We start from the raw sequence: 20,296 nt of genomic DNA, 5'->3' as shown, positions 1-20,296 counted from the left end.
TAGATGCGCTGCTCTGGGCACCACGGAGAGGCCTGGGGCTGAGGGACCCTCTGCGGCCAGGCCCCTGTATTGTTTGGGCCGGGCACAGGCCTGGAGGACTTGCTGCTTCAGCACCTTCTCCGAGCCAGCCCCGCGCCCCCCCCCCCCCCCCCCCCCGGTCACGTGGCAGCCCTGAGCCCCGGGGTTCAGGTGCTCTGAGAGCCTTTCCAGGCCGCCTGCCAGGTGGTTCCGTGGACGCTTGGCTTTGCCTCCGCAGGCTCTACGGTGATGAGTCGGAGCTGCACTTCTGGACCGTGGCTGCCCACTACCTGCACAGCTGGTCCCAGGAGAAGTCGGCCAGCACCCCCGCTGCCCAGGAAGCTGCCCCTCGGGACCGGGCGAGCAACCCGCTGGACATCTGCTATGACGTGCTCTGTGAGAACGCCTACTTCCAGGTGCTGTGGCGCATTCCTACGCGGTTTAGCCCTGAACGCTGTCTCCCTATGACTTACGTGTCTGTAACCCTCTTCCCTTGGGAAACTTTGGAACTAAGTTAAAATCCGCAAAATAGAATGAGCCCATGCCCACATTTGCATAAAAAAGGCTGGACCCAGGACTTGAAGCGTTTATGAATGTTTCTAGATTTTTTAATACACGTTGAAATTTTATTAGCAGTCTTATTTTTTTCTTTGCCTAAAAAATTTTAACTTAGGTTTATTCTCTCTCTCTTATTATTTCCTATTTCTTTCTCTTGGCTTGAATGTGCTTTTTATATATGAAAGGGCAGCTTCCTGACGTTGAGTCTGTGGTACACTCGGCGCTCACAGGGCTTCCCAGCTGCTCACAGGTGCTGTCTGAGCGGCGGCCTGTGCGAACGGCAGGCTCACCTGCTGTCCCAGTCCTTCCGTGGAGTTGGTTAATGACTCAGAAGTCAGTGATGTCAGTATAAATGAAGTTACTAAGTATAGTGAAATTTAAATAATCAAGTCTTTTAATCCAGGTTCACTTCTCCTCTCCCCCCTCTAGAAATTTCAGCTGGAAAGGGTTAATCTGCAGGAGGCGAAACGGTCGACCTACGATCACACGCGCAAGTGCACGGACCAGCTTCTGCTCTTGGGTCAAGTACGTCAGTTTTTACAGCTTTTCATGCTTCATGGAGTTACTGGTTGTTTCGTATTTCAGAGCATCGCACCCCTTTCCTCCCTCTCCCTCTCCCTCTCCCTCTCCCTCTCCTTCTCCCTCTCCTTCTCCCTCTCCCCCCCTCCCCCTCTCCCCCTCCCCCCTCTCCCCCCCCCCCCCTCCCCCCCCCCCCCCCGTACACGCACCATAGCATTTCTCTGAAAGGATAAGTATAAAGTGGGCTTTGTCTCAAAGACAGGCCAGCACATCTTCTAAGAAAGTGAAACTATATGGTTACTCAGCTTGTGCCTTGGGCCTCATGGTGCTGAGTGAGGCCGCGGTGTGTTCTGTTGGTGGCCGGAGCTGACAGGCACTCCTGTAGGCCAGCGGGTCACGCTGCCCGGAGGAGCAGGAGCACGCTCAGTGTGCGTCTTGTGAACTGAGCGTCGGGAGTTCTTGGAAATGAAAGTCCTCTTGCGGCCGTGAGCGTCAGGGTCCAGGTGATGAGCCTGAGGGTGGTGTTGGGGGAGAGTCATTGGAGGAACCGTGTCCCTGCCAGACAGACAGGGCCGTGCAGCTGCTGCTGGAGACGAGCGCGGACAACCAGCACTACTACTGCGACGCGCTGAAGGCCTGCCTGGTCACCACCGTCACCTCCTCCGGCCCCTCCCAGAGCACCATCAAGCTGGTGGCCACCAACATGATTGCCAGCGGCAAGCTGGCAGGTAAGCGAGCTGGGGCCTGTTCACCAGGGCCCGGAGAAGTCAGGCTGCTCCCTGCAAAGGTGAGATCATCAGGGACGTTTCTGCCTTTTTATGGGTCCTGGAGGGAGAGAAGGACTTTTGCTGGCCTTTAGGAGATAGCTCCAACTTAATCGCCTGGGCCAGAGCTCTTTCCAGGAGTGAAAGGGGCCCTGGAAATGACAACGGGCACCAGTTGGACACACCTGGCTGATGAGACGACCTGCTGACAGCCATGCTGACAGCCAGGGAGTGTGCTTGACCTGTGTGCTTCCTGCCTGGTCATTGAGGGGCAGCAGGGGTCTCCAGCAGGTGAAATGACCGGGTGGAGTCAGGCGTGATCTGACTATCACCGGCTGACAGAGGGCGCGGGGCTCACGGGGCTGCCCGGGGTCTTCCAGAGGGTGTGCAGCTGCTCTGCCTGATTGACAAGGCCGCGGATGCCTGCCGCTACCTGCAGACCTACGGGGAGTGGAGCCGGGCTGCGTGGCTTGCAAAGGTAGGCGGTTCCTGTGGGTGCCCTGAGTGCTTGGGTAGAAACTTTAGTCTTGAACCTTACACTCAAGATTTTAGAAGCAGTTTTGGCTGCAGAGCTGCTTTGCAAATATTTTCTTACAAATCATCCTCCTGCTCTTTTGAGCACAGACTGCATTGCTTCTTATTGGGAGACGCAGTTCCCACTGGTGACGGTGCTGACCAGGTGGCAGCCGGCTCACACACCATGTGCTGGCCCCAGGCCCTGCAGGCCGGCCCTGTCCCTCCCAGTCGTGGTCAGCGGCGGCGTCAGGGTGTTGCCAGTGAAGCCACACCCAGCCTCGGTCTCAGGAGCGTGTGGTGATCGGTGCTGGTGTCTGTGCCGATGTCTTGCTCACACGGCGTCTCTCCAGGTCCGGCTGAGCTCGGAAGAGTGCGCCGATGTTCTGAAGCGGTGGGTGGACCACCTTTGCTCTCCCCAAGTCAACCAGAAGTCGAAGGCCCTCCTGGTCCTCCTCTCCCTGGGCTGCTTCTCCAGCGTCGCTGAGATGCTGCACAGGTACCGGGATGCTCCCAGGCTGGGCCCCCGTGCTGCGTCCGTCACTGCCCACGCCCTTGGGGCTCCGCAGCGGGGCGGGGGGGGCAGTGGGGGGGTGGGGGGTGAGGGGGTGGGGGTGTAGGGGAGTGAGGGGTGGGGGGTGGGGGGTTACTCAGTGCCTGAGGTTGGGGAGAGGCCTGCGTTCCAGGCTGATTAAACACCTAAAAGGGGGGGATGGTGCGTTGTTTATTCATTACTTTTTTTTTTTAAGAATAGTTTATTGGTTTTTTAGGGGGAGAGAGAAACATCAATGATGAGAGAGAATCATTGATCAGCTGCCTCCTGCACGCCCCCTACTGGGGATTGAGTCGGCAACCTGGGCCTGTGCCCTGACCAGGAATCGAACCGTGACCTCCTGGTTCATAAGTTAAGGCTCAGCCTCTGAGCCACACCAGCCAGGGCCATGTTTATTTTTATTTGTTTATAATCCTTCACCCGAGAATATTTTTTCATTGATTTTTAGAGAGAGTGGAAGAGAGAGAGAAACATCGATGTGAGAGAAACACATCGATTGGTTGCCTCCTGCATGTGCCCTGGTGAGCGCCTGGGCCAGGGAGGAGCCTGCATCCAATGTACGTGCCCTTGACTGGAATCGAACCTGGGACCCTTTGGCCTATAGGCCGACCTCTGTCCACTGAGCAAAACCGGCCAGGGCAGGGCCATGTCTATTAACCCTTTGTTTGCTCTGGGAGCTATGCTCTATTCCTGCCTGTCCTGGTCAAACCTACAGGTGCCTCTTTAAGAAGAATACGGAGAAGTCTGTAGAGGCTCGGGCACATTCAGCTTTGAGTCCAGGCCCAAGGGCAGTGCGGAGGGGACAGCGTGGGGAGTGGGAGGGTCGCCCTGAGAGTCTGAGGAGCGGTGCCCATGACTCATGATGGACATTTCATGTGTTTCAGAGGAAGGAGGTGGGGGAGGTCAATGCAAGGAGAGGGTACGTGTGGACAGCGGTGCAGGCTGCTGTCCCATCCCTGGAGGTTTCTGTGTCCCGGCTGCTGCTCACTTCTTCCGTGTTAGCAGAAGGGGGCGCGGGTGAGGGCCCGAGTGCCCCCCTCTCCTCGGAAGCCCGGCTAGGAAGGCGCTGGTGAGACGCGCAGCCGTGAGTGACGGCCTGACCTGTGTGTTCTGTCGAGCAGCATGAGATACTTCGATCGAGCCGCCTTGTTCGTGGAGGCGTGTCTCCAGTACGGGGCCCTGGAGGTCGGCCAGGACACAGATATCCTTTGCTGGTGGTGATGCTGAGGAGGCAGCAGTGGACGAGAGGGTTTAGACCCCTCTGGGCACGCCGCCTGGGCAGGGGCTGTATTACCTCGAGGAAGAGCCTGTTCTGATCCCCGAGCCGAGAGGGGACGCGAGGGGACGCGGGGGGTGGCCTTGCTGCTGCAGCTCTGGGACCAGGAAGTCATCAGGGAGGGTCTCGGGCTCTGAGATACGGCGTTTGAGCTTTAAAGAAGGTGCAGGGTCGTTCAGGGAAGGAAGGAGCCTGTGCTGTGATGTGGCTGTTTCAGAGCAGTGCCCTCCAGGCAGTGAGTCCACGTGTTCCTCTGGAAAACATTTCCAGGAGCAAATGGGAGCAGCGTTACCCGCGTGTGGATGGGCTCCCGCCATGGCCGTGCGGGCGGGTCCTGTCCCTGCAGCGGGGACCATGCCGCCTCGCGGCTCAGCGGAACCACGTTTCTCCTTCGGCGAACAGGCTCGAGGTGCCGTTCCACGCCTTCCGTTGGCAGGCCCTGCCTGTTACTGCGCTTTTCCTGACGACGACATGGTCTCATTGTGACAGGCAGTCACGTGTGGTCTGTACGTCGTCGTTACGAGCTCACTTGGGCTCTGGTGAAGCGACTCTAGTTCAGGGGAGCCATTGTGGTATCAGAACCCAGCAGAGCAGGGCCGTCAGAACCCCACGCCCAGAAATGAGGCTCCTGCCGTGGGTCAGGCCTGGAAGAGCCTCTCACTGAGGCTCTCTCTGCCCCAGACGCCAGCCTCTCGGACGGGCACGCGGCTCCTCGGCTTCTTCCCCGGGTGTAGCTATGCTCAGTTGTGGGACCTGGGAGGACGTTAGCGGATCTTCTAGGACAGTGGTCTCCAACCGGAGGTCTGTGGACCACTGGTGGTCCGTAAGGTCCAAAAGGTTGGTGACCGCTGTTCGGAGAAGAATGGGCTCCGCTGGTGCTGTGTGGTGATGTCACAGATGGGACCGCCCTCGCCACGCCAGGAGTGGCCTCAGTGCCTCTGCACCTGTGGGTGGAGCCGCCCTCCCCACGGGGGAGCTGGGTGGTGGGGAGGGGGTGGCTGGGCCTGCCGCCTTCAGCTCCTTGACTGCGGCTCACAGAGACTCATCTCTGCCGTGTACGCAGACTACGCCCGGAGCTTGAAGAGCCTCGGTTTTAAACAGGGAGCAGTTCTTTTCGCTTCAAAAGCTGGAGCCGCTGGCAGAGATTTATTGAATGAGCTGCAGTCCCCCAAACAGGAACTGGCTGAAGAGTGACAGGTTAACAGGCGCCAGGAAATCTGACCGTGCAAGCCAGGTGAGGCGGGCGTCGGTCGGGCCACGGTCACGGTCACAGCCCAGGCTGATGGACGCTTCACTCCAGGTCCTCGAGCGCTCCCCAGCTCCCCGGCCCCGTGCACAGCTGTCAGAGAACAGCGTGAGCGCTCCCATTGTGAGAGAGATGCCACTTTATGCTTTAAGAGTCCCTGGAAAGACTTAATTTTTTTAAACTTAAAATTCAAGCAACTGAATTACTTTTCTCATCGATGACATTTACAGATGTTTGGGAACCTGTAGTGAGTTTGTGAGACCTATTCTCAGCTCTGTGCTGTGCCTGTGTTTATACTCAGCCGTGGAAGATGCAGACGACACGCAGCCAGCAGTGCCGAGGTCACCGAAGCTCCGTGTGTCCTGGCCGAGGTCACCGAAGCGCCCTGTGTCCTGGCCGAGGTCACCGAAGCTCCCTGTGTCCTGGCCGAGGTCACCGAAGCTCCGTGTGTCCTGGCCAAGTCACCCAAGCTCCCTGTGTCCTGGCCGAGGTCACTGAAGCTCCCTGTGTCCTGGCCTGGACTCCCTGTGCCCCGGTCCCGGCAGGGCTGCCTTCTGTGGCATCACGGAGGCTCGCGGGGACTTCCACCCTGTGCGCGTGGTTCCAATACCGGGTCTTTGATATTTGCATTTTAACTCCTGTGATGCATTATGGGAACCTCCTTTTTGATATCTTCATGCTTTAAATTTGTCTTTGTGTTCTTAACATGAGATGTGCCTATTGTAAATTATTGCTGAGATTTTAATGTCCATAACGTACAGAAATGAGAAATAAACAGGAAATCCCAGCCAGGCTTTTGTGTTCTCTGTGCCTGAGGTGGGCGCTGTGCTGGCTCCTCAGGAGTCCGTCCGGCCGCCCACCCTCCGAAGTCCAGGCCGTGCGCCGAACCCAGAGAATCCAGGCTGAGGTCCGAGGGTGCGGCTCGGAGCAGGACTGAGCGCCTGGACCCTGAGCCTGGGCTCTGTCCCCTGAGCGGCTCCGCTGTGGCTCCCAGAGGTGAGGGGGAGGGCGCCTCTCCAGGTTTCCCTCCCAGGTGTGCGCCACCTGCAGGTGGGATTGCAGGTGGGATCCCAGCTCTGCCTGTCCCCTCCGAGAGGAACTGGATCCATGAAGGGCCGTCCGGGGTGTGTGTTCCAGGCCTGCGCTGTGGCCCGTCGAGCACCCGAAGGTCCCCCTCAGGCGCTGGGTACAGCCGTGACGAGTGACCCTCCGCTGATTCACTTCAGGTGCAAGTTCAGGTCCACCGCCTGTCCCCCCGGGCCCACCACCAGGGCGGGAACCAGTGGGAACAGCTGGCTTGGTCTGCAGGGGACTTGCTTGGTGCTCAGTGAACAGGTGCCAAGTGGGTGGGTGGAGGGGAGGAGGGAGGGGCGGAGGGAGTGCAGGTCAGCCCTGTGGAAAAATCCAACCCCTGAGCCATGATGTCTGCGTGGACTCTCACCCGCGTCCGAGACCCAGGGAGGCTCTTCGTCCCCCCCGGAGCGGCGCCCCCGCATCGCTCAGGTCAGACTTCACCCACCCACCTGGAGGAGTCTGTTCTCCGCAGAAGCTCCGACCAGCCCGCTGTGCGCCTGGGAGTCGACGTTCTCGCGCACCGACCTGCCCACACGGAGAGGAAAGCAAGGTGGTCCGTCCCGCTCCTGCGCTTCCCGTCGTGGTCCTCTTGCTCTAGTTGTCGCTGCGCAGGATCCCCACTCTTCTCCCGACTCCTCTAGAGCATGGGGCTCCCTGGGACTGAAGCTCCAGGCGGGGCCCCATCCACCTTCCTACCCCGAGGGCCCCTGGGGCTGAGACGCGCCTGCCAGCCAGCTCCCCAGAGAGGCGGGTGCTGCCATTCAGGCGTCTTCCTTGTCGGAGCCGTTCCACAGAGACGTGCTGTGTGGCCTGGAGGCGACCCCTGCCCATTCCAAGCCTCAGGTTCCCGTGGGTGAGAGACCCTTCCAGCATGGCCCTGCCTCCTGCTTTCCGCCTGCACCGCGCCAGCCTGCGCCAGCCTGCGCCGGGCAGCAGGGGGCAGCAGGGACCGGGACATGCAGGCCGTGGCCTCACCACAGCCCCGAAGCTCGAAGCTCCCGGTTAGGAGCTGCCCTTTGTCTGAACATCTGTCTGGCTCCGCGCCCGGAAGCCACCAGCCCCCGAGCGAGAAGCTTCCCCCCCACTGGGCCCTGGTGAGTGAGGAGGGGGACTCGCCCGGACTTCTACTGGCCTTACAGCCTCTGCACACTGGCTGCTGAGGCCGTGGTCCCAGGTTGGGGATGCGCAGGCCTGTCAGCCCGACCCAATGAGGACCAGCCAGCAGGCCTGAGGAGCGCTGCCCCCCGGGGCTGAGGCTGGGGCTCCGGAGGCCCAGGCCATGGGTGTGGGCGGGGCAGGAGTGTTTGGGTTGGTCCCTCCCTGTGCAGCTGGGAAAGGGGGTTCCTATAAATGTGTGACCCAGGGCCCCCAGCATCTCCTGAGACAAGCTGTGCCTCTGCTGCCGCCTCCCCAGCCCTGGTTGGTGGGCAGAGGCCCAGGATCTAAGTGCCAGAGAGAGACCTGGGCCTGGGAGCCCGGTGCCCGGAGACTGCAGAGCCGGGACGGCCTCCTCGGGCCTGGCCGGGGCTGCAGGAGGTGGGAGGCCCACGGAGGGACGGAGGCGTTCTCGGGCCTCACCCTCGGAGGCTGGCGGGCAGTGCAGCACCAGGACTGAGCAGGCTGCCTGGGGAGGGGGCTGTGGGCAGACGCAGCTGGAAGGGGAGGGCTGCCTGGGCAGGCCCGGGGCCTCAGGCAGGACCAACCGCAGCAGCTGGGGGGGAGAGGGGGCGGGGGCGGGGTTTTCAGATGCAGCTTTCTGGGCCCCTCCTGAATCAGTGGAGCTGGGAGTCTACATTTTAACGAGTCCCTGGAGAATCTAATTCACACGAAGCAAGAGAAGCAGAACTTGGGAGCCTGTTTCTATCCAGTCAACAGACATTCGCAGAGCACCCCTCCCTCCCCGCACGTCAGACTCCTGTCCCTCCCTGGGCACCTTCCCGCCCTCCTCTCCGAAGACCCCCTCCTCGGGCCTTTCCCCAAACCGCTGCCCCTCAGGCCCTCTCCACGCAGCCCCTCGGTGCCCGTCCAGGCCTCCACCCAGGCGCAGGCAGCTCACGTGCGTGTATTTACTCACTGCCGTGTCCCTCTACGCCCCCTGCGCAAGGCCAGGGCCGGGCATGTGGAGGTCACCCCTCCACCCTGTGTCGCTGGCACAGAGAGGCCAGTGTGTTTGTCGGATGAAGGATGAGGCCACGTCTCATCATGGACAGGGGGGTGGGCGTGTTGGAGAAAGGACATTTGAAATGAGGGAAGGTGTCGGTGGCGGAAGCCCCTAAGCCAGGAGGCCCAGCGTGGCCACTGCCAGCCCCTCAAGGGACGCTCACCCGTGGGTGGCAGGGAGGGAGCGACCAGGAGAGCTCACAGCGGCGTCCCTGGTGGGGGCGCAGAGCCCAGCTTCCGGGGCTGGGTCTGTGCAGGTAGGAGGCCCGCCCGGCTCGGCTGTGCCAGCCCGAGGCCCCGCGGTTCCAGGAACCCTTCCCAGAACCTGCTTGCAGGGACTTGCCCTCTGGCACGCCAGGAGCTGTGTGCTGGCTGCCTTGTGAGGAGATTAAGCTTTCTTTTAAAAAGATGGAAACAGCCTAGTAACGGCTTGACTGGCGCTGACCCCGAGGAGGCGGTGGTGGTAACTGATGGGCACCGTTTGCCTGATTAATCTTCTTGTCAACAGAGTTGTTCCCTGCCGGTGCCAGCTCTGACATCACCCCGCAAACTTGCCACCCTGGCTCCTACCCAACCACACGGCACCTCTGACCCAGCCCTGAGCTCCGAGTCACCCCAAAACGCGGCCTGTGGTGCTGCCGCCGGTGGAACCTGTGGTGGGAACAGGTACCATCCCTGCTGGCCTAGGAGTGACCCCGGGTCCAGCGGGGTGGACGGCGGGTGGAGGCCTGGAAGGACCCAGATGCTGAGCTTCAGCGGCGGGTTCAGCTCCAGGAGGTCGACGCCCCGGGCTGATGCTGTTGTCAGGCGGGGCTGCCCCAAGCGGCAACATTGCAAACTCAAGTGCCAGGACCCAGGCCGGTAAGAAACGAGCCCGACTGGGTTTAGAATTGGGGTGGGGCCCGGACTGCGGTCCTTAGCAGGCGAGTCGAGTGTACAGACTGGGTGGGTTTACGGCTGAACTGGGCCCCCTGGTGGCCATTGCCTCCCTCTGCACCAGGCTCCTGCGCAAGGTGCTGACCCCACACTGTCCCGGTAGCTCAGGCTGTCCTTCCCGTTTGCTGTCAGAGCGTCCATGCACCTGCTTCTGTGCCATCTGTTCCGCTCACGCCGCTTCCTAACCCAGGGGTCTGCGGACAAAGGCTGGGGGCCCCGCGATGGGGATGGGGGCATGGCCCTCCTTGTTCGCACTGACCTCTGACGGACGGAGCGTTTTCAATGGTCACATCGCACCTGCAGGAGCGCAGCTCTCTCCCGATCGCGGGGCGGTTGGCGCAGATACTCCGCACACCGACCATCTCCTCCGTCTGAAAGGCCTGCGGTGAGTACGCGGGTCTGTGGGTGGGTGACCTCATAGAGGACCCGTGACCTCAGAGAGGACCCGTGACCTCAGAGAGGACCTGTGACCTCATAGGTTAGAGGACGTGGCTACCGAGCATTTCAGAGTCTGATGGCTGTTTCAGTGCAGCAGCGGCGGCCTGTCCTGAGCACCTCACTGTCCCTGTTGTCACACACCCGGGGCCCAGCGCCTCTGCGGACGCCCTCGGTGCTGCCCAGCCACCTGGACCATCAGCTCCCCCTCAGGTCCTGGCGCACAGTAGGTGCTCATGACGTTTTTGCCATAAAATGGGGCCATGGGGCCTGGCCCTTCTGTCAACGTCCAGTCGCTCCGTGGGGTTCCTGAGACGTCGCTGTTGTCCGTCAGCTGTAACCCCAATTTTCAAACGATGTTCCAGGAGGAACGGCCTCGCCGGGTTCAGGGACCCGCATGTCCCCGGAGGAGGTCCGGGCCTTTGCCGGATGCACGTGCCTCTTCCTCCGGGACAAACCCGGCCCCGCCGGGAGAGGGGGCCTTGCTCCCTCTGTGAGTTCGGGGCGACCCCGCCAGGCAGGCCCCCCGCCCCCACTCCTTTTCCTGCTGCAGCTACAGGGCCGCCCGCGCCCGGCAGCCGCCCAGGATGTTCCCAAAGGGACCCCGTTCCCCGCTCCCTCCACCCTGGAGGTCGGAGCGCACGGCCCGGCCACGCGATGGCGCTGCGCCCCTGGCGGTGGAGCCTCCGCCTCCGCTTCTCGCCCAGCGCCCCGCGAGGTTCACCAGCCGGGGGTCCGTCACCCCGTCACCCATCCACTCCTCCCAGATCCGGGGCGTGGGAACGGGGCGCCCGGGGCGGGCCCTGCAGGGGGAGCGCGAGGGGCCGGGGTCTCGCAGCCTCGGGGCGGGGGGGGGGGGGTAACCCCAGGAGCTCGGCTGTGGGAGCCTTGAACTCGCTGTGCGCACCCCGCGTTCTCGGAGGCGGCCCGCGCCTGTCCTGGGCCCAGATGGACCCGAATGCCTTTCCGCCCGTTTTCCTCCTGCAGAAGCGGATGGGAGCGCCCGGCGGTGGAGGAGAAGGAGCTGAAGCTGGGACGGCTGTCAGCGCCCCGGCCGGAGCCCCGCGCGTCCAGGGCGCATCGTCCCCCTGTTGACTGGGCCGCCTCCGCCCCAACAAAACGGCCCCGGGACTGAAGAGCCGCGCAGCGGGCACCGTGGCTGGCGCATCCGAAGAGCCAAGGCCGCTGGGCCCTGACGGTGGGCAGAGACCAGGGCGCCGGCAGCCCAGGCGGGGGATGGGGCCCTCGTGCGCCAGGCCGAGAACTGTTAGAAGACAAGGCGCCAGGGCGGTGAGCATTCGCCCCAAACCCTCGATTCGGAGCGGCCCGCTCTTGGGAAACTGGTTCTGGCGAGAGGACGTGGCCTGGGCGAGCCAGGGCTGCGCTGGGACCCAGGGGTTCGGGAAAGGGTGAGGCCGGCCGTGGCTGTGCTGGGTCGTCCTGGGGCCTGGGGCCCCCTCCCACCCCCTGGCCGCGTCCCTGGGTCTGCCCCTCCCGCCTGACCCTGTGTGTGCGGCCACTCGGGTGTGCAGGCTGGAGCTGGCCCCTCTGAGCCAGCCAGGCTGGGGGGACGTCAGGAGGGTAAATGCCTGGGGCTCCCAGCCCAGGAGTCTCACCCGGTGACTCGGTGACTCGGGACAAGGGAGGGCGAGGGCGCCTGGAGGAGCCCGTGTTACTGTGTGACGCTTATCAGTGTAACGAGCTGCTTATGACGTGTTAAGTGCAGGCATCTGGGCTCGGTTTTATTTGTAGGCTTCAAACTGGGCGCTTGGCATGTGGAAAATGCCAGTTAATGGTGAAAAATCAGAATTTCCTTTCTTTAAAAATCGGAATTTCTAATGGGGAGGGAGGATTTTGCAATAGCTTTTCAAATTATCCCAGAATGTATCCAAAGCACACAGGTATTCACACACAATCAACCGCAACCACAAAGACAATATACATACACTTTTTTTATGAAAGAAGCAGTAATTCACTGCTCTGTTCTGCATGGTGGCATGATCTGTGCTTTTGCTGGAGGGAAGAATGAGTTTAAAACAGGTATCACCAACACAAATCTCCCACAAGTTGCTCTAGGAAATCTGTTATTTCTACCCGTTTCTTGCAGGCCCGAGAACAGACGTCTCCAGGAGTATTTACTGCGCCTTCATGAGGAGAATTTCCAGGCTGCCCCTTGAAGCAATGACGTTGGACTTGGAGCAAATGGAAACATTGTGAAATTGCTTATTTTCTTCCAAAATCTGTATTTTCTTCCTTGCTTCCTGTTCAGTCAGGCCCACTCATTAGCAGCCATGTCTTTGCGTTATGCTCAGCCCAAGTTTTGCTCCGTGACCATATTCCAAATTAAACTTTTATGTTTCCAGGAAAAGTGTAACAAGTGTTTCAGTCAGTCAGAACTTAAACTAATGAGAGGATGGGGCGGGGAAGGGGAGAAGCCCGCAACCTCGTCTTCTGTGCAACTATTGCTTTTTATCTGCTTCACGCTTCGGGGAGCTTTTATCCCTGGGTCTTAGAAGGACTTCTCACGAAGCAAGACGCCCCGAGAAGCGAGAGGCTGAACTAAGAGCTGCTGCAAAGCCCTGGCCAACGCCGGCCTCAGGGAAGACACGGGGGAGTGTTAGTTTCTGAGGGTGTGGACGGCTGCCCGCAGCCAGCTGCCCTGTGGGAGCCGGAAGGGTGTCCCGTCTGGAAGCCGCACTTTGCAGATGGGGTGACAGCAGCACACCCACGAGAACCGAGGGGTAAAGTGACAGGTGGAGCTCATGCCCTTTGCTGCATGTTCATAGAGCAGCTACTTGTCGCACGTCCAGTGTCCCTCTGCCAGGGAGCAATGAAGACGGCCGTAGCTAAATGCAAGCCGTTACTTCCAGCCAAGCGAAAAGACACCTTTCCTAAGAGGGTGACCGACCCCGAATTAACTTTCTGTCAGTGTGGCCCAGCAAGGCCCTCGCTCTGTCTCCATCGCCCTCGTTTGCGCCTCTGAGCATTTTCCGCTCTGGCAGCGTGGCTCAGGGGTTGAGCGTCAACCTAGGAGCCAGGAGGTCACAGTTCGATTCCTGGTCAGGGCACGTGCCCCGGCTGCGGGCTCGATTCCCAGTGTGGGGCGTGCAGGAGGCAGCCGATCCATGATTCTCTCTCATTGATGTTTCTCTCCCTCTCCCTCTTCCTTCCTCTCTGAGATCAATAAAAAAATATATTAAAAAGAGCAAACACAAAAAGCTAAAGAGCATTTTCCCAGGGAACCGCTGTAAACCTGACTCTGAATGTGAGAGACGGGGCGGCTGCTCAGTTCACCACGAGCTGTGCTCAGACGAGCCGTGCGTAGCATGGGTGCTCCTTCTAAGGAAATCCTGGTAGTTGATCCAGCCCAGAACACCTGAGAAAGAAGAATATTAAAAGCATTATATCGTTGAGGGGGAAAAAGAAAAAATGCCAGTCACCAAATGAAACCATCAACAGGTGACAGCTATACCCACGCCTCCACCACAGACCCTAGTGGAGTTAATACTCGTCCCTGGTGAAGGCCGTGAAGAAAATGAGATTAGTCAGTAAATGATGTTAGGACCAACCATGTGGAAAAAATTAAAGGTAATCCCCAGCTCTCCCCATAGACCAAATAAGTTCCACATGCAGTTAACAGTTATGCAAAAATAACAAAAGCAAGAGGGCTTTGTAGCTATAAATGCTTAAAGATAGGCTAATAAATAAACGATTATTGGGGCTGACCACAGAAACGCGAAAACTGCCTATCAGCACATCGGAAGGTGTTGGTGGAAAATATCAGGGAGTTAAACCTTACTTTTGTGTGAAAGGCTAATGCAAAACAGTGAGGAAATAATTAATAGTCACGGGCAAAGAAGATAAGTAGATGAAGTACAAATATTCAATAAACATTAAATCATATTCAAATTTATGAATTAAAAAATGTAACTGTAAGACATAGTTAATGGAGCAGCGTGGCTTTCAGGGTGTTTTCCTGGTTCTGCGAGGGCTCCCCAGTCAGACTGCAGAGGCGGATTGCAGAGGCTTCCCGCGTTCGGAGTGACTTCCACATTGGAGAGCTAGCCTGTGTGTCCAGGACTTAGAGCTGTCACCATCCACCAGACAGACCATTACTCAGCCATTATGTTATTATTATTATTAAGATTTAAGGCTACGGGGAAGTGACCAGGATGTTATGCGAAGTGGAAGATTGGATACGAAACCTGTGCATAGCGTGTATGCCCTAAAGTTTTCTGTAGGAATGCTGGGCATGGCGTGTCATCTCTATTTTCCCCTTTAATGTATTTTCCCCGTAAGAAAACAGAGCAGTTTAGGACAGAAAACACCTTGTTGACAGTAACTTGAGCATCTCCGTCTGACTCCTGGACACAGACCCATTGGAGGCCAGTAGGGAGACTTCTTGGGAGCTGGTGGGGGCCGTTCTCCCTGGAACCCCCACAATCTCCGGAAGAGGCCCCCACGCCTTGTCCGTGTTTGCTCTGCACTCAGACCCCCAGGGCAGGTTTGCCCGCTAGTCAGGGAGGCAGGGTCTCGAGGGCGGTCTCGCTTGCCCACAGCCCTCTGCACCCCGACCCTGTGGCAGGGTGGGCCGGCGCCAGGACCGTTTCCATGGCGTGAGGTGACGCGCTCCCATCCGCGCCTTTGGCAGACATTCCCGGGCCTGGCTGCCTTCCCCGCTGAGCACACCCTCGATTCCTGAGGTGACACAGGAGGTGCTGAGAGCCAACCCCGCAAACAAGGCAGCTCATACCCTGGACACAGAAGCTCCAGAAAAACATGTGACAATGGTTATGGTTATGGTTAGGGTTAGAGTTAGTGTTAGGTTTAGGGTTAAGATGGAGTCACCTGTCACTCAGACCTATCCTGGGCTAGGGTTAGGGTTAGGGACAGGGACAGGGTTAGGGTTAGGGTTAGGGTTAGGGCTAGGGTTAGGGTTAGGGTTAGGGTTAGGGTTAGGGCTAGGGATAGGGTTAGGGTTAGTGTTAGGGTTAGGGATAGGGACAGGGTTAGGGTTAGGGTTAGGGCTAGGGTTAGGGTTAGGGCTAAGGCTGGGGCTAGGGTTAGGGTTAGGGACAGGGTTAGGGTTAGGGATAGGGACAGGGTTAGGGTTAGGGTTAGGGCTAGGGTTAGGGTTAGGGCTAGGGCTGGGGCTAGGGTTAGGGTTAGGGACAGGGTTAGGGTTAGGGTTAGGGATATGGACAGGGTTAGGGTTAGGGTTAGGGTTATGCTTAGCAGTTAGGGTTAGGGGTTAAGTGTAAGGGTTAGGGTTAGGTTTAGGGTTAGAGTTAGGGTTAGTGTTAGGGTTAGTGTTAGGGTTATGGGTTATTGTTAGGTTTAGAGTTAATAGTAGGGTTTGGATTAGTGTTCGCTGTTATGGTTAGGGTTAGGATTAGCAGTTCGGTTTAGTGTTAGGTTTAGGAGTTACGGTTAGGTTTCGAGGTTAGGGTTAAGTTTTGGTCTAGGGTATGGTTATTATTAGGGCTAGGGCCAAGTTTATATTTGGGGTGTAGGGTAGGGCTCGGTTTAGGCCTAGGCCTAAGTGTAGGTTCAATGTCAGGGTCAGGTTTAGGGTTTGACCTGAATTCGTCTCCAAAGCTCGATGCCGCAGCCTTCTCAGCCGCCTCTCAGAACTAAATGTGTGACCTTTAGAGGGGGCTGCTTGGACGGGTTTCTCAGGGTTAAATATCACAAGCGTGTTATCTTTTATCACAAGTCTGTCTTTTTAAATAAATATATATACTTTGCTGATTTCACAGAGGAAGGGCGAGAGAGAAACAATGATGAAAGAGAATCATGGATCGGCTGCCTCCTGCACACCCCACACTGGGCATTGGGCCCTTACCTGGGCATGTGCCCTGACAGGGAATCGAACCCTGGCCTCCTGTTTCCTACGTCAACACTCAACCACCGATCCACACTGGCTAGGCACTCGCCTTTCATGTGCAGCCATCACAGTGTACCAGGCGCAAGAGCAGGACAGAGTGCATATCTGTGTGACTGATCATCAAGATCAAAAGTAAGCCGTCCCTCTTTCCACTAAGGCTCAGGTTGGCCTTGGAGTTGCCCAGCCACAAGGGGGCTTGACCCTTGTGTTCAAAACCTCCTCACTGAATGCTGATGTGTTTGGACGGGAGGAGCTGGGATAGACAAAACTACGTTCTTGTCGTGTGAGGGCTCCTCTTTCCAGAGCCCATCGTCTGTGCATCTCTCCTCACATCCTTCTTGGTGGGACCCCAGGGGACAGACAAGCTGGTGGGAACAAGGGGTTGCTCCACAAGTGGCTTCCACTCCATGGCCCCCGGTGGCACCGGTGCCTCGGCCCGACCCTCATAGCAGCCAGCAGGCCTGCCCGTCGCAGCTCTGGAACCCCGGGCAGGGGGTCTGGCATGGGGCCTGGACCCCTTGTTTCTCTCGTGGGAACACCACAGAGAGGCAATCTCCCTCCTGATTAAGAAAACGCCACATGTGGGCGTTGGACCAGCCTGTTCTGCACCCCGCCCCCCTGCCAGTCTCCACACGCTGTCTTCTTTCCTTCCCTAGTTGTAGGGCTTCCATCCAGCCAGCTTTCAAGTGGTTCTGAATGATACTTATCCTGCATTTTATTTTATTTTATTTATTTAGAAATAGCGTTTTTTAAAAAAATATACTGTTATTGATTTCAGAGAGGAAGGGAGAGGGAGAGAGAGATGAAACATCGAGGCGAGAGGATCACGGGTCGGCTGCCTCCTGCACGCCCCCCGCTGGGGATGGAGCCCCCAACCCAGGCCTGTGCCCTTGATCGGAATAGAACCCGGGATTCTTCAGTCCACAGGCCGATGCTCTGTCCACTGAGCAACACCAGCCAGGGCAATCGCTGTTCTGTATTTTAGTTGTAACTGAGATGTGCTTGTGGGAGGCGGTGAGCACGGCGTTACCTACGCCACCACCTTGGTTCTCCTGAGAGTCCAGCTTCTGCGGATCAGCCAGAGAAAACCACCCGGCCAGGGGGTGCGTGTGCCAGGCGCCCGAGACTGCACGGCGGGAAGGAGCACGACGCCTAAGGAAAGGAATGGAAAACAGTGTCGTTAACAGGGAGACGCTCACGCCGGTGAACACGGGGCCACACCCACACCACGGTCGCGGCTCTCAGGCCCGTCATCTGTGACGTGTGACACAGGCAGAGCCCGTCTATGACCCGATGGGCTGCGTTTCGAGGTAGAAAAACCTGGAAGGACGTGTACCCGCGCCCGGGATCGGAGTGCCGGTGGCTGTGACGGCATTCCTGGACCTTCTCAGGGCTTTCTAAATCTGTTTACAGCGAGAGCCGCTTTTGTCACCAGAAATGCGTAATTTATGAAATGACCAGCCTGGGGCCACTGCCTCCATGCCCGGCACTGAGCTAAGTTCCTTAACTCTTATTAACGTTCTATGAGGTGATAGTTGTGTGTGTTTTATAATTTGCAATAAAAATAGAAGTAGCTTCAAGATCCCCCAGCCTCATGCTGCAGCGGGAGGACTGGAGGCTCTGCACGGCCCCCCCATCCCCCCCCCCGCCCCCCGCCAGCTGCCACTCGGGGGCAGGGCCTGGTGGAGCCTCTGGCCCAGGTCCCTGGGCGCAGAAAGTGCTGAGGCCGGAGCCCGGCAGCCAGGGCGGGATTCCTGGGGCTTGGCCACGGGACGGGGGCGCGGATTCGGGCAGGAATTCTGTCTCCTTCTTTGTTTTTAAAAGAAATAGCCCCTGCCTGGCCTGGGCCGGGCCCAGCTTTATCTGGTTTTCTTCAAAGGCTGAGCCACGAGGAGCTCTCTGCCCAGTTATGCGGGAGGGTCTGGGGAGGGCTGGCGTGTGTGTGTGTGAGGGGCAGAGCGGGAGGCTGTGCTGGGCCCCGACCAGAACCCGCTGTGGCCTGGGACCGTCAGGGATGAGCTTAGCAGACGGAGGCTCATCGGCGTGAGAGTTTCTGCTCATAATTCATCCTCGGCAGCACGGCTGGGTCCCCAGCCTGATCTCTCCCACAGTCAGCAAACCCAGCCGCCCCCCGGGGATCACGGGAACCCGCTCGGCGCCCACCCTGTGCAGGGCACCCACCCTGTGCAGGGCACCCTTCCCGGCGGCCGAGCCGCACGAGGCCCAGCGAACACTCAGCTCCCCAGCCTTTCCCGCGGATCCGAGGGCAGAGGGCCCAGAGGCCACAGGGGCCTCCATGACCTGGAATTAAGTCATTAACTCCTTCCCGCCCTCAGTTTATCCATTTGACAAACCAGGTTTAACCGTCAGGTCATGTGTGATCCCACCCACATCACACCCCACAGGGGCCCCCGACCCACATAAAGCACGTCAGGGCCCCTGGGGACTGCCCGAGTGCAGCTCCTCAGGCCACGGGGAGGAGGAGGCAGAATTGGGTGCAGTTTACGGCCCTTCCCAGGGAACCCCAGTTTCCAAGACCGGCGTGAATGTCAGCTCCATGATAATCAGCCCTCAAGTCCGATCGTCTCCATCCTCCGCGCCCCCTTCCTCCCAGCCCCCCTGCACCCGAGGCGCCCCGAGATCCGAGCATCATCACATGGGCTGGGCTCTGGGGGCTCACAGCTTCACGAGCCCCCTCCCGCGCTGTCTGCCTCCCTCCGGCTCACACTTGGTGCCTGAGTCCCGAGAGCCAGGAGCGGAGAGCAGGAGCCTCCTGGCTCACGCACACGCCCTCCTCGGTCCCTCCGAGCACGGCCAGGCCCCGGAGGCCCAGCATGAGCAGGGGAGGCCCCGCGAGGAGAGGGAAGCCGCTGGGTGGGTGCATCCTGGACCCACCGGGCCTGCCTGCCTGAGCCCGCCCGCCGGCCCGAAGGGGAGGCGCCCAGGAATGTGGAGCGGTGAGCTCGCACCTGCCGCCCCGCCCAGGTCAGGAGGCTTCAGCTGCAGGTGTGTTTCCAGCGCCCCTGGCAGGGGCCCGGCATCGAAGACACTGGGGGTTACAGAAGCTCATGCACTAGGGACAGGGGGGAGGGGAGAGCGGGGAGGGGGAAGGGGAGGGGGAAGGGAGGCCCCCAGAGGAGGGCAGGTGGCCCTGGGCAGAGCCATGTGGGGAACAGCTCCCTCTGAGCACAGCCAGGGCCCCGCACGGGCTGTGGGCGTGTACAGGCCGCACCCGGGGGGCCTCAGAGGAAAGGGAAGGCCGCTGAGCTGGCTTCTCGTCCTCGTGGCCCAGTGCTCAGGACGGGACTGTCCCTGGGTCCTGGCTCCACCCTCCCTGCCCCCTGGGACCGGCCGGAGGTGGGGGAAGAGCCCAGCTGGGAGGTAGGAGGGGGCGCCCGTGACCCCAGCGCCGTCTGGGGAGATAACGAAGAGGGAAGCGACCCCTCTCTGCTCTGAGCCCCCTGCCCCTGGGGGGTCGGCATGGTCTCCAGAGGCGCTGGGCTCCCTGAGGCCCGACCCTCCCCACAGACAGGGGCTGCCACAGAGTCAGGGGAGAGCAGTCCTGGCCTCGCACCGGGCTGAGCAGTGTCCACGGGGCAGAGGGCCCGGCTCTGAACAGCCCCAGCGTCCTCCCGTCTCCACGTTCTCTTCTCTGCCCGGCTCCACCTCCCGGAGGCGCTGGCGTCACCCACACGGAACCTGTGGCAGAGAAGGGCCCGGACCGGTCTCCCCCCAGCTCAGAGGCTGCTGGCAAGGCCTCCAGTTCCTGGTTGAAAAGCTCAGGGCCCCGGCCCGTCCGTGGGTAGCCGGGGCTGCAGCCCCTCGGGGAGCCCTCTGCCCGCCCCCCGCTCTGAGACCCCCAACCGGGGCCCACTTGGCCCTCAAAGGCTCCGCCTGTGCCGTTCAGAGAAGAACATGCGCCTCTTTCCGAGCAAACACGGAGCAGCGGCCGGTTCGGGCTCCGCCTCCCGACGCTGAAGGGCGCACCTGCGAGGAGCCTGGAGTGACCCTTCCCAGGCTCTTCAGACGGAGCCTGAGAGCCGGCGTCACCCGTCACCGGAACCTCCTCCAAGGACCTCACTTGAGGCAAAGGGTCATCCAGGGGCCCCCGGCGGGGGGGGGGGGGCTCAGGGTGTGAGTATTTGCCCCTCCTCTCGCCGTTTCCTCAACCTCTGACCTTTCTGCTCTCGGGCTGCGCCCGCCCGTGGAGGGTCTGACCCGCCTCCACCCTGGATACCTGCTGTGCATCCCTCTGCCCGCCCTCTCTCTCTCTCTCTCAATACATTTTTATTGATGTCAGAGAGGAAGGGAGAGGGAGAGAAACACCAATGATGAGAGAGAACCACTGACTGGCTGC

The 20,296-nt window shown here is 59.7% G+C and overlaps 2 protein-coding genes across 14 annotated transcripts in view; both read left to right on the top strand.

Annotated features, from left to right (window-relative positions):
* Positions 1 to 6,234, top strand: part of WDR11 (WD repeat domain 11) — a 42,719-nt gene extending 36,485 nt beyond the window's left edge. Inside the window, exons 23-30 of one of the 7 annotated variants that reach the window (XM_036307643.1) lie at positions 257 to 434; positions 1,006 to 1,101; positions 1,658 to 1,823; positions 2,240 to 2,337; positions 2,726 to 2,871; positions 4,047 to 4,126; positions 5,238 to 5,435; positions 5,749 to 6,234. In XM_036307643.1, coding sequence (XP_036163536.1) covers positions 257 to 434; positions 1,006 to 1,101; positions 1,658 to 1,823; positions 2,240 to 2,337; positions 2,726 to 2,871; positions 4,047 to 4,126; positions 5,238 to 5,395 — 922 coding nt within the window. In that variant the 3' untranslated portion in view covers positions 5,396 to 5,435; positions 5,749 to 6,234. Of the gene's footprint in view, positions 1 to 256; positions 435 to 1,005; positions 1,102 to 1,657; positions 1,883 to 2,239; positions 2,338 to 2,725; positions 2,872 to 3,809; positions 4,127 to 5,237; positions 5,436 to 5,677 lie in introns of those variants that run through there. The other 6 variants (XM_036307645.1, XM_036307647.1, XM_036307646.1 and 3 more) reach the window with 6 other exon arrangements.
* Positions 6,235 to 6,385: 151 nt separating this feature from the next.
* On the top strand, positions 6,386 to 12,420 carry LOC118655624 (translation initiation factor IF-2-like). 7 transcript variants are annotated; one of them, XM_036307653.1, is made up of 6 exons: positions 6,386 to 7,615; positions 9,190 to 9,542; positions 9,921 to 10,002; positions 10,150 to 10,265; positions 11,040 to 11,342; positions 12,160 to 12,420. In XM_036307653.1, the coding sequence occupies exons 1-5, from the start codon at positions 7,478 to 7,480 to the stop codon at positions 11,185 to 11,187; spliced, it is 837 nt and encodes a 278-aa protein (XP_036163546.1). In that variant the 5' UTR covers positions 6,386 to 7,477; the 3' UTR covers positions 11,188 to 11,342; positions 12,160 to 12,420. The 7 variants fall into 7 exon arrangements, with proteins under 7 accessions (XP_036163546.1, XP_036163543.1, XP_036163542.1 ...); XM_036307650.1 differs by having other exon boundaries at positions 10,096 to 10,265; positions 11,040 to 11,250; XM_036307649.1 differs by having other exon boundaries at positions 10,096 to 10,265.
* The last annotated feature ends 7,876 nt before the right edge of the window (positions 12,421 to 20,296 follow it).

This window comes from Myotis myotis, unplaced genomic scaffold, assembly GCF_014108235.1.
Source record: "Myotis myotis isolate mMyoMyo1 unplaced genomic scaffold, mMyoMyo1.p scaffold_m19_p_49, whole genome shotgun sequence".
NCBI lineage: Eukaryota > Metazoa > Chordata > Mammalia > Chiroptera > Vespertilionidae > Myotis > Myotis myotis.
The sequence above is the reverse complement of the archived record's forward strand: the minus strand, read 5'-3'. Positions and strand labels throughout refer to the sequence as shown.

Coding starts and splice junctions, on each gene's coding strand:
- LOC118655624 (XM_036307650.1), top strand. CDS start 7,478: ATGCAGGCCGTGGCCTCACCACAGCCCCGAAGCTCGAAGCTCCCGGTT. Junction 7,616..9,189: donor TTCCCCCCCACTGGGCCCTG/GTGAGTGAGGAG, acceptor TCTTGTCAACAG/AGTTGTTCCCTGCCGGTGCC. Junction 10,003..10,095: donor CTCCGTCTGAAAGGCCTGCG/GTGAGTACGCGG, acceptor GTGACCTCATAG/GTTAGAGGACGTGGCTACCG.